The 19,852-nt window shown below is 36.8% G+C and overlaps 1 protein-coding gene across 9 annotated transcripts in view; it reads right to left on the bottom strand.

The window, feature by feature from the left end:
• Window positions 1-422: 422 nt before the first annotated feature.
• The window catches only part of FAT1 (FAT atypical cadherin 1), a 112,188-nt gene continuing 92,758 nt past the window's right edge, over window positions 423-19,852 (bottom strand). For 6 of the 9 annotated variants that reach the window (XM_065836532.2, XM_065836534.2, XM_071807583.1 and 3 more), the window contains exons 16-29: window positions 19,708-19,845; window positions 19,234-19,377; window positions 16,882-17,079; window positions 11,964-12,765; window positions 10,904-11,035; window positions 10,630-10,793; window positions 9,619-10,081; window positions 8,954-9,107; window positions 8,610-8,720; window positions 7,759-8,390; window positions 7,374-7,511; window positions 5,271-5,330; window positions 3,063-3,098; window positions 423-2,136 (exon numbers count right to left, since the gene is read on the bottom strand). In XM_065836532.2, the coding sequence (XP_065692604.2) occupies window positions 1,511-2,136; window positions 3,063-3,098; window positions 5,271-5,330; window positions 7,374-7,511; window positions 7,759-8,390; window positions 8,610-8,720; window positions 8,954-9,107; window positions 9,619-10,081; window positions 10,630-10,793; window positions 10,904-11,035; window positions 11,964-12,765; window positions 16,882-17,079; window positions 19,234-19,377; window positions 19,708-19,845 (3,798 nt within the window). In that variant the 3' untranslated portion in view covers window positions 423-1,510. Of the gene's footprint in view, window positions 2,137-3,062; window positions 3,099-5,270; window positions 5,331-6,828; window positions 6,883-7,373; window positions 7,512-7,758; window positions 8,391-8,609; window positions 8,721-8,953; window positions 9,108-9,618; window positions 10,082-10,629; window positions 10,794-10,903; window positions 11,036-11,963; window positions 12,766-16,881; window positions 17,080-19,233; window positions 19,378-19,707; window positions 19,846-19,852 lie in introns of those variants that run through there. The other 3 variants (XM_071807581.1, XM_071807582.1, XM_071807585.1) reach the window with 3 other exon arrangements.

The raw sequence follows: 19,852 nt of genomic DNA, 5'->3' as shown, positions 1-19,852 counted from the left end.
ATTCCTTTAGCTTACATCAGGGCAATTTATGCTAGAGAATTTTGTTAGAGGCTTTGTTCTTTTCTAGCCAGAAAAGCAGCTGGATAACATACAGGCACATTTTTTTCCTATCTTGACTTCTTCAAGGTAAATTTCTAGTGTGAACTTGATGCAAGAAACCGCAATTGCAATGTAATTTCATATAAACCTCAATGTATTTATCACAAACTCAGAAACTGGCACAGAAATTTCAGCATGCAAGTGCATAATCAAGGGACAACTAGTCATGAAAGGAACTGTTCAGGTCATTAAAAATAAACTGCTTTTAAGAGTTTGGGGTTTTTTCTGTATATATTTTTGGGACTTCAGAAAAAATACTCTGTAACTTACATTGCTGATATATGTTTAAAGAAAAATGGAAACTACTGAGAAAGCTACCGAAGTTTAATACCCATCAATCTTTATTCATACTGGCCCAATTACTTTTAAAAACACCATTAAGTAGACAGACACTGCCATCTAGTGAGCATCTCTAACATAGCTGCAGTTTGATTGCGGAAGAGAGGAAAATGAGTTGTTTGGAGCAAGTAACTTAACACAGTACAAAACATTTACAGACTTAAAAATGCTGCACTGAATGCTTTTGTCAATTGTATATTATATAATAGAGATACACAGAGCAAAGCTAAAGTATTTTATTAATAATTTATTGTCAGTAAGAAAGACTGGCTAATGGTAATTTTCAGTAAAAACCTTTACAAGACCATAGGATCACAAATATACAGACACTATAAAAACTGTGTCATGGTGGTTTTGGTTCTGAACTGATATGTAGAGGGTCTCCAACACACTTTCCAAGAAGGGAAAAAATGTTTACACTTCTAAAATACAGCAACCCATTTAAGACATTTCCATGTAGCTGACCCAGAAAAATATCAGACCTGACTCCTGTACAATTGGAATTGTGTGAATATGTTGAATTTTTTATAATGAGATTTTAAACCTTAGTTTTTTGAGGAATACATACAGTGATGCCCTGATTATAATAAGTCAGGGTGCTGGTTTTTAATGGCACACTAACACCACTAGTTTCAGTGGAAAACAAATTCACAAAATATCTACAAAATCTAGTTAAAACTATTAAAATCAAAACTGTACATAAAATTTACAAAAAGTAGGAGAAAATTAATTGCATTAGAACTATATAAATATATGTATCATGCTAACATGGAGAAGTGGTATGTGATTTTTTTTTTTTAACATAGACAATGTAAGTACAAAAAGGATGTTCAGAAATGGCACAGCCAATGGAAATATCAGAACTGTCTGATTACAGTAGGTCAGGGAAGTGGAAACAGGCTGATAGCAAGAAATGAACTGCATGATCCAACACTGCCATGCCAGTTTAGCTCACTGAAACAAAAGCATTCCCTGTGGCTGGGGGAAAAAAAAAAAAAAAATAAAAAAGCTCTAGAAAGTTGTTCTAGAATTGACAAAGTTTGTTAGAGTCCAGGCACTTTTGTTGAGCGTGTCAGACTTCTGTATGGTGCTGGGAATCAAGTGGAGGAATTTTCACATCTTCAGAATGACCATCGTCTCCACTCTCATAGTCACTCATCATGACTTCAGACTCCATTTCACAGCATGCTGACACATCAGAGCATGAAGCTGTGGAAGCATACACAGACATGGACATGTTGTCTACAGTGGGCGCTTCAAAGTCTCTATTGTACCCTAATGTGTAAGGAGTGTAAGGTTCTCTGTAACTGCCGTTGACACCACTGGTGGTGGTCTGAGGTTCTGACATGTCTGCAGGATAGTGATGGGGAAGGTATTGATTAAGGTTAAATCTCTGCCTGCTTCTTGTAGAAGAGCCCAAGCTACCTACGGCTGGCATGTCTCTGGGTGGCTGTATTGACTCAAACTGGTCGCTGTATTCTGGTGGTAATGGTGGAAGCTCATCAGGTGCAGGAAAGTCATCAGGTGGAGGTGGAAAATCACTTTCGAGGTCATAACCACCAGGGTAATAGTCTGTATCGATGGCGTTTGGATCCGTGTAAAGGGGAGCTGACTCCTCAACCACTTCATAATTTGGATACTCTTGGATCCCTGGCAACTGAACACTTGGCATCCAATCTGATGTATCCCAGTGATAACCTGAAAAGTTATTTTTTTTGAAAGAAGAAGTATTAGTATCTTGTCTTCAAGTGAAGCTGAACTGAGAGGCTAACACATATATAAAGACAATGCAATCACTGTGATTAGGACACTAGTTAATTAGAGAGCAGTTTGCCCAGGTTCCACAAAAGACATTCAACACAACACAACCTAACATGATGCCATGCATTAAGATATTGCGTCATTCACACTTGAATTTTACACTTTTTCAGACATCTCACCTAACATGGGAAGAGCTGTAGGTCACCTATGGAATGTGCGGTCACAATAAATAATGGCATAGAATCATTTACTGGATAGCAAAGAACCAACAGCCTCCCTGGTGCAGCTAAATTCTTAATCAATTGTTGTATAGTAATTACAGCAAGGGTGATTACAGCTGCCTGTTTTTCTTAAGAATGTATTTAGCGTATATAAACCATGTTTTTCTTACATAAAAGAAGTAATTTCTAATTGGTAAAGTATCCAGACCATTTAAAGTGACTTTACTCCTTAACTGATTTGTCAAGTTAACAGAATGCTGTTAGCTCTACAGTAACTTGCCACACCTCTGAGAAAAATCTTTGACTATTAGTAAAGACATTCCACATTCAAATACAAGAACAAACCAGGACAATCAAGCCTAATCATGCATAAATGAATGAACCTGATCCTCTCTTGCAAGCTCCCCCTGAATAAGTTTGTATTGGTCTGCTGGAAACTAGATGTTATCCTGATTTAATTAAAAAATAATTGTTTTTCTCATCTAAACACCAAAAATGAAAATCATACAGAGTTGCAATAAAGTGCAAATCTATTAAAGAGTAATCACTGCAGACAAATGCACAGCAAGCAACTGATAGTAAGTCTGTGTTAAAACCAACAAATATTTTGGTGAACATCAATGAACTGCATGCAGAAGTCACCTCTTGAATTGCTGAGGTCAGGAACAGCAAAAGATTCTTTAGGTGGCAGAATGAGAAGAAAAAGGAAAAAACATCTGTAGTTAGGAATCATATAGTAGAACCGATGTGAAGATAATGATGTTCATGCTGCTTTTGTCCATTATTAGTAGGCAAAATATGCCAGTTTACTTAGCAGTACTAAAATTAGCATTTATTTTTTTTCATTTCTGGGCTCCTTCTTTGTTAGACTTGAACTGCAGAATAGCTACTGAGCTAATGTAGCCCACCTGGGACATGGCTGTGTAGTGGCAAACTCTGCAGAGTCTGTAGAAATCTGTCACTAGATTAAGACTTCTGCTAAAAACGGTAACAAGACTCGGTCTGATTATTTTTCTTTCCTTGTATCTACTTGGTTTTCCATACTGGGCTTCATCTATTAGGAATGAGACTTTCGAGCATCTCATGCAAAGATGGGAAGTCTCCCTCTGGTATCTAGTATATCTTCCCTACACAGTGCACTGCCTCCCTTTGTACAACAATCCTAACAGCTCATGCTCAGCAGAGAACTGTCCTGTGTTATCTGACTTTCTATCTTCAGGAATCTATATTCCCTATTCAGGTCTGTAAGGATAGGCAATGCCTATCCTGATACCAGATTCTTCTCCTAGGAAGTGATACTTTTATCTGTTCTTGAAAGACTAGAGGGGCAGCGGTTGACTCTTGGGGGTGGTGAGGTGACTTTTTTTTTTTTTAAGCTTGCCTAGCCCAGACAAGAAAAAAAGGAAAAAGACAATCTGTCCAGAGCGTGACCTTGCCAAAGACTTAGGCAAGGATATCTGCTGCTTGAACTGGCGCTCTCCTGAGCGTGCTCGAAAGTAGAGCTTGCGTCTACCCAAGATGCTTTGAAAAAAAGAATGCTGATTAAGAGCAGAAACATCCAAGTGTTAAGAAGTAGCTGAGCAGGACATCTTTAATCTCCCTATTAATATTCTGCAATGCATAAAGTATTTGTATTTATCTTACAGTGATACTAAACCACCAAGCAATACTTTCAACTTTGACTTGAGAACTACATGCATCATTTTTACTTTCTACCAATTAAAATCTAAGAGAAAATCTGAATAAGTTGTTAAATATTTTCCCTGACAGATTTTGCCTCTTCTAGTCTTACAATTCTCCCTTTCATAAGTATTGCACATTACAATTTTTAGCACTGAGGACTATGGTCTATAGGTACATACTAATGAAATGTTCTCACATAATTAGAAGTCTTTGTGTTTGTCTACTTTTTTTGCATGTCTGCATACATTAGACAGGATGTACTTCCAATAACAAACCAAATAGAATCTTTAGCTACTATAATTAATTTTATGTTCTTAAAATGGCTTTAAGTAAGACTTAAAAAAAAGTAAGGTTTCCTAGTCTGTATTAAGAAATAAGAAAAATGAACTGTGGATATTATTTCAGAAGTAACCTCTGCAGACTCAAGGTCATGGAGTGAATTACTTGCATATTACTGGAACTTTAAGGATTTTTAAGCCAATTAAAAATAATAGCTAGCATTTGTACAGACTCACTGGTACCTATTATTTTGTAAAGAGTTTGTGTTTTGCAGAGTTGTCAGTTCTGAACTTTTAGCAGGAAAGAAATGTCTACTTCATCTCTTTTAAACTTCCAAATACATAATACGCAGTGTGTATATACACTCAAACATACTTTTTAGATATGGATGTAATGTTGGGTAGTAACCACCTACTTAAACTGACATATACCTTTTCTGTTAAAGAGGCAGATTGAGCTGAAGATGGGGGGAGTACAGACATCAGACTGCTCCTGTCCTGCTTAGCTGGACAAGGTGCCAACAAATGTGGGTATGAGAAGAAAAGGAAGTGGGGGCTGCTGTTTTGTGTCTGTGATGCTGTCTCAATTCTGCTAGGAACTTTAGTGTGAATATTTTCAGGAGAGAGTAAGCACCAAGATCTTTTCTTGCTGATACTTCCTCCCCCCCACCCGCAAGAAATCACACTTTGAAACCTGTCCATAGAGTAGCTACAGCATACATGTGAAAATATGAACAGATATACAATATAAATATATATAAATATATTCTTATCAGAAAGACCAAGTAAATAATACTTTCTAACCCCCATCTGCTAGGACTACATTACTAGAAGACAAACGTGCATTAGTCTGCCAAAGCAGTAAATAAATATTAAAACATGTATATACCTTCTTTTTCCACCGAGTCAACAACAGCATTGACAAGGTGTATTACAGTCACTATGGAAGCTTGTAAAAGGTATAAAAGGAGCAAATTAAAACAAACCTATAGTTAGTATCACTTTAAACAGCACATAGGTATACAAAAAAACACTGTAAATTGCAGTTCATTACTATTTTATAAAGCAAAATTATTGGTGTACCTATACATTTACTCTCTATCTAGAAAGCAGTTGCGTATCATATGTAAAATACATCTCTCAACCTGATTTTTATTCTTGATAAACATGAAAAAGTACTTGTAACTACTCCTGAAGCAAATTCTGCACAAGCACAAAGTTGCTCTAGTTGTGTTAGAATTTCTAGAATGTTGTTTAAAACATACTATATGCATAACACTTAATCTACATAGCAATAAACTAGGCTTTTCGAAAGGCTTGTGTTGGGTGAATTAATGACTATTGCATTAGGCTTCCCCTTTTAGGTTGCAAACTACATTCCTGCCCCACTTTCCCCTAGCTGTGGAAGACCAGGGAACAAATTTTCACTAAAATGAACTAAAATGCTAGAACACGAAAAATATCTACTGAAAACTTTGGCTGCTGACCTGATTAAGTTGTGTGCAACCCGTGGTATCACGATAGGAATACCAAATTCAGGTTGTGACATTCTTATTTAAAACCAACCAAAATGAAAGTATTTTTTTATCCTTTCCCTTTCCCAAGATACTTTTGGAAGGAAGAAGTATTTACTCTTATAGGGTAGGATGAGGTAAGCGCATGCAATTTGTTTGCATGGCTCAGGGATTACATTTCAAACTAATACATTCAGAATCTACCAAAAATGAACAAAGAATATCTACAATGCTACAGCTATTTCTCTTAAAATGATGTATTAATGAGTAATCAATACATGACGAGAAATACAAATAAGAACTGATAAAATACATGAGATGGAGAGGAGAACAACATGTACTGCACAACACGTAAAAGCACAGGAAAAAAGCTGAAATTTGATACCAGGTCTACTGATAAAATGATGAGTACTGTAAGCATACCATTTTACTTTCACCAGTCATTAACACAGATATTTCTTTTCATGCCGTTAAGAACAAATCACTCCACTGAGAAGCAGAATGTTCTTTATTCCTAAGCTAAAGGAATTTCATTTTTTTTTTACCACTCAGAGACAAAAGTAGAAATTGGAATAGAGTCAAAACATCTTAACTTGGTAAATTAGGTTATGAGACGACTGCGGCTTTGTCCAGTCTGCAATGTTTCTGAATACATAGATGCATTCATACCAACTGTAAAAGCATCTGTGATCACAATGGAAAAGTAAAATACTTCCAATTAATAATAAAACCCCAAAATATGTACGTTGATTACATTTTAATGGATTGGTGTTGTGAGCAAAATATTTTCTTATTTTTATATTGGCGTTTTTCAATGTATGAAATTTTTCTATTAATTCTTTTTAATCATGGTGAAAGCCAAATATATTCTTCTACTATAACAAAATTCCTTTTTTGTGCAGCTTCCTTCATTACTAAAGTAATCAAACTTACAAGCAGTCCCTTAAACTCTGCTCTCACTCAGAACTGATCTGATCCATATGGGAGCTGAGGTCGCAGCAAGAAAAAGAGAAGGAAACAAATGAAACTGTAACACCAGAAAGCTTTACTGAAAGCTGAAGGTCAAAGCAAAAGTTATATTTGTGCAGAGGCCATTTTAAAAATTCACTGTACTCTTGTATAACATGATAACTAATGATTACCTAGAAGAGTTTCTCAAATTTGAACACGCTTTTAACACCTTTTAAACACAAGGCTCTGAACACCTTGTGCTGCATTTTCACTGTTAATATTCTAACAGCAGAATGATTACATATAGTTTCAAGGTTAAGTAATTAACATGACGTGTAAGATAGGCAAAAACTTTTAAAAAATAACAGATCTAGGTATTAACATAAGTAAATACAGATATATATTAAATAACCTCTTATTTAATATATATTTGATATCTGTAAGTCCTATTGATACCAAGAGATATAGATGCACAGACAGAATGAATGAATGTAAGCGGCAGCACAGAACAATTGTATTTTACGTACCGTTGTCATCACATGATTCAGACTGGAAGGAGCTGAGTGACTGGACCTCAGACATGCTTTCTCTAGCACTATAAGGATGGGAGTTCTTTTCATCCAGAGGCTTTTTTGAAAGGCAGGGGTCAAGATCTACTACTTTAGCTGAAAGAAAAAGTTTTAAGCGAGATGACTAATAGATTCTAATTAAAGAGTCAATAAAATTTATGGTGTAGATCTACACATTTTTACAAAACTTAATAGAGCATGAAGCCCGATCAGACTGAAAATCCAGTAAAGTGACAATGTTTTTTCAGCCTCAATGGACACAGAAAGAGACTTTGCACTCATATTAAAATTGTAGCAGCACACACCTTTTACAGAAAAGTAATAAAATAAGAACATTTCTTACTGTCATAGTCAAAATCCCAGCTGGGTTTCTGTATTGAATCGCTGTCTGAAGGAGAGTTGGAGGGAGGTGGAGGTGGCAAATTTGGTGCTACGCTGCAAACAGCCACAGCTTTCCGGTGACCATGTACAGAATCTGGGTTAAAAGTACTAAACTCTGGGTGCTCGGGGATAGCAGACCCCTCAAAAGAATTCCTGTCAAGATTGTTTCTGGAGTCGCTTGGAATGCTTGGAGTATATGAAATGGGACGAACAGGAACCTGTGGTGGGATGTCAGAATAGATGTTCTTATTCAATTTTGCATCAAAATAAGGTCTTTGCAAGAAAGCTGTTGTAGTTCCCAGTTGCTTGTCTTCAGGTTCTGGCTGGTGCTTCTTCTTTCTACTAATCACTTTGCGGCAAACAACAAAAATCACAACTAACAAGAATATTCCTGCGATGAAAACAATAATCCCAATCACTTCAGCTAAGCTAATGTTCCAAGATGTTGACACATATTTGTTAAGAACAATGTCTGTGCAGTGTTTTCCTCCAAATCCATGGCTACAGTTGCAGTGATAGGAACCATAAGTATTCTCACAAAGGGCACCATTAAGACATGGGTTTTCTACACATTCATCCACATCAGTCAGGCACCTACCAGAAGCAGAGCAGAGAAATGATGGTTAGTCTACATCAACAGTCTCTGTTGCAGTTTCCTTGTTCTCAATGATTCTATATATGTTTAATACACAGTATTGATACACAGTATTAATACATAGGCAATTTGCTATTTTATCAACATTTCAGATTTCGACCAGTTTGAACTGTTAAGTGATACCATTAAAAACTCCATATATGTGGAACACTACTTACCTTTCTCCACGAAAGCCTGCTTCACACTCACAAACAGGTCCATCCAAACTGTCAATACACTTGCCACTATTTTTACAAGGATTGTCCTTGCAATATGGACCCAGCTGGCACCTGCAAAAGCAAAAAAAAAGCAGGAGGGGGAAGCATAAATGAACCATTACCTTACTGCAAGTATATAGTGTGCTGTTGAGGGCTGTAACACAGGGGCTAGCGTTTATGTCAACTAACCCCCGTGGGTTTCAAGGTCTGAGCTTTAAATAGGAAACATATAAAACAGAAAAAATGTTATCTTTATATCCTATTCTTTAATGGGTTAATTGGTACAGTAAACCATACAAACATACCTTTGGCCTGTGTACCGTCCTCGGCATTGGCAGATAAAATCATCACTGACCGGGATGCAAGTACCACCGTAAAGGCAGGGGTTGGAAGCACATGGGTTGACACTCACATCGCAGTAAGTTCCCATAAACAAAGGACCACACTTGCAGTAGTAACCTGAAATCAAATATAGTCTTTTTGAAAGACACACATGGCTTTACTGGTTTTAAGCTAACATATATCTCTGCCCACCTACCTGTTTGAAGCAAGTAAGGATGGGAAGAAATAGAAATATTTTCAATGAAAGATGAAGGGAAGTCTAACAGTAAGGTTTTTCTTGGATATGATTGGAGGGTAACTTCCATTTCTATCACAAAACACAAGCTTGTCACAATGATTTCAGAATTTTTAAAGGAAGATTTTAAAACCGGCAGTTAAGAGGGTGCCTCTGGTGTTGACACTGAAGATTAAACACCCACTTTGTCTGATGGACTTTGCCTACTTCATACCCCCCATGGAATTGATTCTAGAAGACAGGCAGACACAGCCTTCCTACCTGCTCAACAACTGGCCTTCTACAACTCCCTGGGAAATCAAGAATTATTCACAAGGTTGTTTTGTCCTTCACAGCAGGGAAGTAGAAAAGCAGTTCTGAAAACTAAGGGCAGAAGAATATAGCACATCTTACCTCCATTTGTCAGGGCGTTGCAGATGCCTCCATTCTGACACGGGCTGCTTGAACAACCTTCTGTGGTAGTCAGTAAACATCCAGGAGTCACATCTACAGATTCTTCCATGTGTGCATAATTTCGTGGCTTACTGTTTAGGGGCAGCTCTTGTCCATTAAGTACAATAGAATCCATACAGCCTCTGAAACCATTGCTAACCTGAAGACTTCTGCCATGTCTTGTACCTTGCTGCCGAATATGACCACCAAAAAACACATGGTTATCTAGGTTTAGTGTCCTAAGTGTGCCAGGAGCAGTACCAGATGCAGTATGCACCCTATCCAGAACAAGTCGTGCATAATTTCCATCCACTTCCAGAGATACTGAATGCCACTGGCCATCGTTAATCTGAATGCTCTGAACGGAGACAATCCCAGGTCCACTGCCACAATCAAATTTATATTGCAGCCTTCCATGGTGAATCTACAGAGGAAAGCCACAATATCAACAAATGATCTGCACACTTAGAGAGTACAAAATATTGACACCTATAAAAGTTTATGGTTGCTGGAAAGATAAGATGATGGTGGTGTTCATAAAAGGCAGCTTAATAACACCATATTCCAAACAGTAACACTAATTGTGATTCATGCTACAAGGTTCTTTTAATTAAAATGGATACTTTGTACATTTTTTCCTCTCATAAAGAAGTCACAGATCATCCTCAAAAGATTACAGTACTTCAAAACCTTTCATCTTATGATTTAAGTGACTTCTTCGGTACAGTCTTCATGAGTATTATAAGCAAATAAATTTAAAGTTGTTAATTAAAATAGATAATTCATTTATTTTATTTTTAAAACATTAAAGAAAACGAATTCATTTTACATATTAAAAAAAATCTATACAAATTTGTCACTCTGCCTTGAAGGCAATTCTCAGTTACAATGTACAGAGATGTTATAATTCAATCTTGTAATGTGGCACAGGTAAGAAGAGGAGAAGATATGCACTAGGAGATATTAATGTACCTCTAAGATACTGTAGTCTGTTCCTCGAGCATACATAACAACTGCATGAGCAGAGTAAGTTCTAAGTCTCATTGTCAGCTTCATTTCCTCTTTGTTCTCATTTTCCGTGAGACGGTACTTCACGTAGCTGCTCCCAGTGAAAGTCACAGCAGAGCCAGCTGATGCTTAGGAATGTAGAAAAGCATAAAATGTGTTAACACAAGGTTGGAATTGAATTTATATTTGGAAAGTAGTAAGACTTTTTTCAGAGATTTTTTTAGAACTAATTTCTTACCAGGACACTGTCCAGTTTTGCTGTCTTGGCAAACACAGGTGTATTTTCCTTCCTTTGGATCTCCTAAGCATTCGGTACCTTCAGGGCATGGGTTTCCTTCACACACATTATTCACCTGGGGGCATTTCCCTTCTGTAAAACGAAATACGTTATTTTGCTTCTGTTGGTGGTAATGATATTCTCTGACAAGAGATAATTCAGTAGCTGAAAGCAACCCAAATGATATTCCTAACTCCCAGACGAGGAAGTTAAATACCAGTTACGGGACATGACCGGCACAAACACAGACTAGACAAATGGCATTTATAGTGGCTGATGTTCATAGTTACTTTGATTACTCAAACAATTCAACTGGTAGAATTTGGAAACTGGTGGTGTGGTGGTTTAAGGTTTACCATTACTGTCATACACCACAAAACACATGAACAGCGTGGGTTGGGGAGAGCACGACAAGAGTGTGTCTGTATTTGAGACAGAAAAGGAATAGGCTTTAAATATTTACTTAAGATGTGCAAGTTCATCCGGCAACATTGTCATGATTTTAAAAAGCAATGTTGTTTTCCTCAGAGATAAAGACAAATCAATCTTTTGTTGTAAATCTGTATACTTATATGTATCTTAATCAGTATTCATTTCCCAGTTCACCCTGTCATTTCCAGCCAAATTTGGAAGATGTGTGGGCTACTCCTCTGAGCAGAAACCAGGAAGTTCTTCAGGTACTTACCTTCATGCACTTACTTTCATGCATACAAAACTGAAAACGTCTGGCAATTTAGAACAGGCAACAAAAAAAGGAACTCCTTTCAAAAAATGGAAAATGATGGTGTAAGTATAAAATAATCCCCTACCATGAGCTTACATTATGTAAACTCTTAAAATGAGGTAATGAGAAAAGAAAGAATTACTCCTTACTCTGAATAAAATTAGGCAAATGTTGCAGTAAGGGTTACAGGACATTCTTAATCTTGTCTTGTAATACAAATTTTCCCCTGTGGATTACGGCTGTTCAAAACCAGAACAATCTTTTCAAGGTTACCATTTCCATTACTGCTTTTCTTACCTTTACAAAGACAAACTGCTGTTCTGTGATGACGAGGAGTGACAAAACTCAACCTGGCTGTGCTGTGGGTTGACATGATGTTCTCATCCACTGTTACTTTTTCTTCACAAAATTTCAAAGGACAATCTAGGCCAGCGCAAAGCTTATGGAAAACATCGATTATTCGGACACCTAAAATCTCTTCTAGGTCAGGCACAGAAGAGTTTATCTTGTGGAGCAAGATTCTCATTGGGTGCTGAAAGCTACCAGACTTTTCAATATTCAGGAGGACATCCAGGTTTGAAGGAGGATCCGAAGGCTGCAAACTAACAATCTGGATGTCATTTCTCCTCACGCCCAAGATGTTTCTTAAAGCTCTTTGGAAATTGCGCCAGTAATCACCAATGAATTCTTCAGGAGCAAGATTTGCAAAGCGTATTGCAATACTGTGATTTAGTAAATCTTGTGTGATTTGTCTGATGTGTACAGTAATATCAGCTGCAGTTGTAAATTTTCCATCTGTAACAGTGACATTTAGGAGGTACTGTCCTACATCTAACCTTTTATGTGCTATTAGTTTGCCACCAGTACTGGAAACGGAGAACAAGGATTCCATTTTGGGGTCCAGACTGTATGTCAAAGTATCATAAACATCTTGATCGGTTGCATGAATTTTTCCAATGACACCACCTGAATATTCTTCCCCAAAGGCTGTGATAAAGATTTCTAGAGGCAGAATTGCTGGAGAATAAATGCTTTCCTCAATAACTCTTATGTCAATGTAAGTCAAAGATGACAACGGTGGTTTTCCATTATCTGTCGCCTAAAGGAAGATGAGGATAGAGTTATATTTTTGCTTCACCTCAAATTCTGCTGTACAAATTTGTACTGTATACAGTAGAGTTATATTTTTCTACCAAAAAAAGTTACTACAGGAATATGCTTTATGAAAATTGCATAACATAGGTCATGACATAAAAGTTAGTATTGAAAATTTAAAAAGTTGATATAAGCAGGCACACACAGACATGTTTTCGCTTCTTTGAAGATTAAAAGGTTACAGTGCTCTTAACACCTGGAAATTCCAGGAAGCTACTAACACTGCTAGCAAATACAGATGAAGTGCACAATAGCTGATTTCAGACAGCAGATGGTGCTTGAGGCTTTTTTTTTAAGCATGGTAACAAATTAGAAACTTGAAATGACTCATGCACTAGAAACGTACAACGTGATTCACCACAGTTATTAGCAGGTGGCCTTGGAAGACAATCTAAATGCAGTATGTCAAACAGTACTTCAAAGGAAACAATACATGGAGAAAGTTAAAATTAGTTATGTTGTCTTCCATGATTTGTGATCATGGAGAGGAAAAAACCCTACATGTAGTGCTATTTGCTTCAGACAATCAAAGTAATTATCTTTAACAGAATCAACTTAATTCAGTTTTGTAGCCTCTTTGAACATTGCATCCCCTGTCCTCCACCTTTTTTGATAAAAGCATACACTGTTGTTGTATGAAGAGCAGACCAAAAAAACAGTAGAAAACTGAGAAAAGAGCATTCCCTTCAGTTCTTTCTTTCTCTTTTTTTATTTTTCAGCTCTTGCTTCCCATCTACTTTTTTTTCCCAGAGCTTTTTCTGTGCAAAAAAGAATTGGAGAGATAAGAAAGGACAGAGGGGATACAAAAGGCTCCAAAGATAAATCACATACTGCATTGTTCAAATAATTTTACAGTAATTTTGCAATGACTACAGGTAGTTGGTACACTCCAAAGATCTATGCAGAGAAGCTGCTTTTGATTTTTCATACAAATTTAAGCAAAAGAGGAAAAACTCCAGGCAGGCACAAGACTATCTGTGGATGTGCACAAAATCGTAGCATTTTTGAAAGGTATAACTAAGTCTACATCTGTTAACTCCAGGAGACAGGCATGGCCAGAAACTTGCCCTCTAGTTACCCAAACTAGAAGGAGAGAAGTGTTCAAGTTGGCAAAGTTCTGTTTTGCCTAGATTTCTGCCTGGAAACAAGACAAGGCACAGGCAGTTCAGCTACAAGACAAATGCCCAAGGGAAACAAGACAGGGCTCAAAACAAACAGGCAAGCAAATTATAATAAATGGATAGCAAGTAGGAAAGAAGAGCCCCAGGAGAAATGATTTTTCCATAGTGGAGATATTTTAAAATCTGCTGTGGTTTTAAACTAAAGACGTCAGAGTGTGGCACAAAGGACTGTATGACTCATAGCTTAAGATTTCACACACTAATACTGTGAGACATTTGTTAATGGATAATCTGTTTCCTTTGGAAAGAGGGAAGGCAAATGTGAGTGGCATGCACATGTAGGTGGCTGTTGGGGAAAAAAATCATCCTTATTTCTATTAAAGCCACAAAAGTAAGGTAGAGGAAAGGCTCATGTGAAGTGAAGTTTTTTGGTGGTAGTGAGTGTGCGTGGTGTGTATGGGAGGGGTTGTTTGTGATTTGTGTTTTTTATTTTTTTTCCAATTAAAGTATGCTTGTGACATATGAAAACCTCTGCCTCAACAATCATTTCAGAAAGCAACCAAGGTGAAAGTTGTCAATACTGAAAAGCACACCAGTGAAGGTCAGTTAAAACATAAAAACAAGTATCAAGAGATCATACAGAGCCATTAAGCTGTGAGTTGCAAGATGAAAGTGCAGAAATTAAAGACGGTGTAAATTTGAGAACGTGCCTTGCTACTATCTTTGAAAAATAATTTTTTTAAATGAACAGGGAAGAATGTTTTTCCACAAAAGTCAAGTATCTATTTTTGTGTGTATCATTGGAACTGAAGTCTTGTGATATGGAAATGCTAGTTTTAGTCTTAGATGCCTTCATGCTCATGTACAGTGACTCACTAAGGAGAGAATAATAGCAAATTATAGCACTATGTCTATTTTTTAAAGTTATCATAGTATAAGATGATAAATGGCAATGAAAAGACATATTTCCAGAATCCAAGCAGAGAACATGTAAATCAAGGGATTACGCAGGTCCAAAATACTGAAATTGGGTAGTACAGCATTCCAAAAATGCACATTAGTATAGTCTGCTTTAATGGTTGCCAGTCTATTAGAAGCCTTTGTTCTAAATGAGTACATTTGATTTAAGACACTTGTTTAGCTCCTGGATGCCATTAAAAGAGCCCTTATTCATTCCGTAGAAAAAACAGGCACTTTTAAAGTGCTGTGCTGAAGAGAAGATAGCTGACATACTTGGAGGCTGTTTACAAGCATCCTACAGCCTGGCAAGTGGGTTGGAAATGAAATAATTGCATGATTCCACCCAGAGGAAGGTGTCAAGTAGGCACCCCATACTTAAGGTAGGCATGACAGGAAGGGCCAAAGGTGCAGCCAAATCATGAAATTTGACAAAGACAGTGGACCAGTCTACACAGAACAGACAATCTCCTGTGGACGCATTCATAGGAATATGTTTTAGAAGCAAAATAAATAGAAATTAGTTACTGCTTAGAGAAAATATAAAATAAAACATTGGAACCTTGTATTACACTGATGGCCAACAGAGTCATTGTCCCACTTCTAATTAGCAGACCACTACTGAGAAAAAAATGACTGAGAAATTATATACCTCCCTGCCTCCTTCCTCATCTCAATCCTTAAACACTAAACTGAACTACATTTAAATGGAAGCTTTATCTGGTTCTCATAGTGATGGCTCCTGATAACATGCTTCAGTGACTACACCAGCAAATGACAGTACCTGTGGGACGTTTTTTTTCCTTCTCCAAAGAAAAAAGTTAGACTTTGTGTAAATACGCCATGATTATTATCCTAACTTGGACAGAATTCAATACACACTCATGCAGACAGTACTGCTCTAAAGCTCTGCAAGTGTATGTTTACCCAGAAATTGTCTGCAATATTACATATGAGAACAACTAGAGACTGAAATAAATTCCTCATGTAAAAGTAAAGGCAAGACTTTTTCTTAAAACACAAATCTGGAAATGAAGTTTAAGAACTAAAGCCAGCTATTTTTAGCCTACTGACTTCAAGTTCCCAGTTCCCAGCTGCTTAATATATAACTGAATTAAAAAGTATTGGATAAGATTAAAAAATTGGGTTTGAACTTTTTTACATCAGGTTACAAAAAAGTATTTTAGAGAACTTAGCTATGTTCATTTAACCTGGATTTTTTTGATATGGTCTGCCATTTTGGTTTGTTTTGGTGGTGTGGTTTTTTTTTTTTTTTTGTGTGTGGGTTGTTAGTGGTTTTGTTTTTTTTTTTAGAACAATGGCATATGTAGGCATATATGATAGCATTCAAGGTAATTTTTAAGTTTTATCCTGTGTTTTCCACTGCAAGATTCTGAGATCTCCAAGTGCTGCAAATTTCAATGCCACTGATCTGGTTTTCCGTACTTTAAAAAGATGTTTTCAATTGCTAATTGTTTCAATGGTAAAAGAATGTGGCACTATAGAAAAACATTTCAGTACTGCCATGATGTGCAACTTTAAATATCCCTGTTTCCATTGTGTCAGTGTAGTCCAGCTCACAGCTTCAAGGGTCAAAGCGACAGTGGCTAAAGGAAGCCTACAGCCAACAGTAGGTGGCTCGAGGGACCTGTCTCTGCTGGCTTTTCCAGCATCCCACATGAAAAGCAAAGGACTTCTCAAGACCACTCACACAGTTAACATTTCACTTACACCTTACCCTCATAGTGAGTTTAATTAAGCTCACTAATACAGCTGCGTGGATTTCCATTTAAACCAACAGACTTTGTCTCTGAAGATGTTACTACAAGGGACATGCCTCAGATAACTACTTGGCATGTCAGGATCTTGTAACAGAAAGACAAGGTGTAGGGAGGAAAAAGTGGTGAACTGGGCATAAGTGGGACAAGTTAACTAAATACTTATACTAATAACACAAAAGACTTAGAGCCAGTGCATCCTACCTTAACATGAAGTAAATAGTGATCCCTCACTTTGCGATTCAGAGCGGTAGTTGTTGTCAGTACTCCCTGCTGGTTAATCTGAAAAGTGTTCTCTTCATTTCCACTCAGGATGGTGAAAAGGAAAGGAGGGCCATTGTGAGAAGAATCCTTGTCTGTCACCACTAGCTGTAGCACGCTAAATCCAATAGGCTTATTTTCCTGTAAATGCGTAATACAATTGCATTTGTTTTACTATAATTGAGGATATAGCCTGACACTGATTTTTTTTTCACAACAGAAAAACAAACAAACATCAAATTACTGTCAAACCAGTTAATCAGTATAAGAGAAATCAGAATGAGAATATTATTTAAGGAAAAATACTGCCTTCTGAGAACAACAATGAAAATAGCAAAGGGAGAAAGGCAGGACATTTTTAAACCTTGGGGGTTTTAAACTTTGTTTTACCACTTTAACAGCAGCTCAGGCTTGAAACTTTACATTTTTCTCTTTTGGTCTGAATTACAATTACTGTAGATTAATTACCAAGTCAAAGACTTCAAATTTAGCTAAAACACCTGTTGAGAATAATCTAATTCCTTTGTTAGGAGGACCAGAAAAACACACTCCTCCACCTTACCCCTTGAATCCCTAATTAGTGTTCTGACTACAGTTATGGCTGCTACATACAAAATCCACGTTTTAAAATTTGCATGACAAAATCCCTTCAAGTTTGCATCATATAGGGTGCCTGAGGTTTCACAGACACTTTACATGCTTCGGTTTATCATGTACCTGATACACACACACAACCTTATCTAGCACTTCTAATGCCTTTCCCAGAATATTTGTGCTATATTGTATTTACCAGATTTTTAATACCTATACATATTTTAAATGCAATAAAAAGTAGAAGCGTTAGTGTGAAGTACAACAATAACAAAATGCTATTCTTTCACAGTTGCAAAACCTCCTAATAACAAGCATACTCTTTGTTTTTGAGAGAGTAAGTCAGGTTAATTATCAGATATTGCAGCTGAAGCTTTTTTCCCCCTTCAGCAAAACAGACAAGGACCATCATTTTAAAATACAAATATTTACATGTGGATATCCAAAGTAATTTGATTTTTGTAACAGCTAAGCACATTTCCAACTGTGTCCAAATATGTCCATCTCAAATATATCAGGAAACGCACACCAGCATTCTTGGGCAACTCCTCCAGCTTCTTCTCTGCTACATTCATACTAGGAGAGACTGATATGAATGAACTATAAAACACAAGGTCTTCCTTTTTAACTGAGTAAGGGCAACATTACACACATTGGATATAGTCTGTAGTTTTAGGGGATACATTAATTAACATTCAGTTCAAGAAAGACTGTAACTTGGGAAAGAAAAATAGCTTTGATGGCACAGAAATGTACATATCTGTTGCCTTTAAAAGGAAAAGTAAGATCCAGGACATTTTACTTGCATTGTCTGTACATGTTAGGTAGCGATGAATCACTTTGTGCTCTTTTGGAAAGCTACCTTTACAAATCAAGTACACAGTCTCAAATAGAGGGGGTGTGTTAGGATGGTACAGTGCACCAAATAACACTGCCTGATCCCCACTTATCTATTGTACAAGGTCAGGCACCAGCAACAGCACCCAAGGGATTGAGCTCACTCATGTTACCAGTATAGAGGTTTTAAAGCAATTCCTTTGTTCCCTTCCATTTATGCTCTATTGGATTTAGGAAGACAAGAAGTACAGCTGCTGCCTCTGCCATCTTTGCTTCAGCAGAGACTACTCTCAGTCAGGCATGTACATGCCAGCCATTTGAGAATCTGACCCACTACTACCATTCTAAGGTGCAAAATAAGTCAAAGGATTGGTATGTAGCAATATGAAATACTACTCCTGTTTTAACTACTTCTGATCCCAGAGGAGGCCAATAGGATTTAACTCTTGAACTATGTGCCAGAGTGCACAACACTTGCTTCACAGTCACAGATACCTAAAGTATCTCTTTCAAAGCAGTAACTCTAAGATTAAAAAGAAATAGCAAAATTATTATGTATTTTCACTGATCTGTATGATGCTAAGAATGCTATAAACATAAATGCAATATATAATACGTATATACATGTACACACAGGAAGTACACAAAAAAAGAACATACTCAACTTGCAACGTACGTTTCTAAATAGACTGCACAATATGAATTTTGTAACCCTTAACACTTATTCCGATAAGCAGTCTCACTGATAACCTTAAATAAATTAAAAATACAGAAAAGTTAAGCATCAGGTTTAGCATATCTTGCAGAATTTGAAAAGTCCCACTCCTATAATATTACTGATTTGATTACTTCACTATCTGTATTTACCTGGATGATAACACTATAGTTTCCTTTTGAGAATACTGGAGGATTGTCATTTACATCAGAAACATCAATATTAACTGTGGTTGTGTTAAGTCTAGGCGGGTTTCCATTGTCTGAAGCTTGAACTGTCAAGGTATACCCTGAAATCTAAGAAATAAAAAAAAAAAAAAAAAAAAAATCAAACATCCACTGAGGAGCAGAGAATAATCAACTCAGCTTTCCTTTTAAAGAAGAAATATTTTATTGCCACCCCCCCAATAAAACTTGCTTTCATATATTTAATCCTTTCTCTTCCTGTCACAGATGCCCCCTCCACCAAAAGCATGGACATAAATAGATGCTTTCATTTTGTTATAGTTGTCTTAATTTGGGAATACTTGAAATGGCAATTTACAAATATAATCCAATAAATGGTGGTCATTGATTAAGTACAGCTAAATTAATCCAAACTGCTCAAAAAGCATAAAAAAACCATACCTTTTCTCTGTCCAGAAGTTTAGTCACTTTTATTTCACCCCTAGTAGGGTCAATTGTAAAAGGATTTCCCTGATTGCCATCTATAATTGTGTAGTGAATGCAGTTGTTTGAAGGTCCATCAGCATCGTCTGCCATAACCTAAGGG

The sequence above is a fragment of the Patagioenas fasciata genome, chromosome 4 (genome assembly GCF_037038585.1).
Source record: "Patagioenas fasciata isolate bPatFas1 chromosome 4, bPatFas1.hap1, whole genome shotgun sequence".
Lineage (NCBI taxonomy): Eukaryota > Metazoa > Chordata > Aves > Columbiformes > Columbidae > Patagioenas > Patagioenas fasciata.
This window is presented reverse-complemented; position numbering and strand designations above follow the sequence as displayed.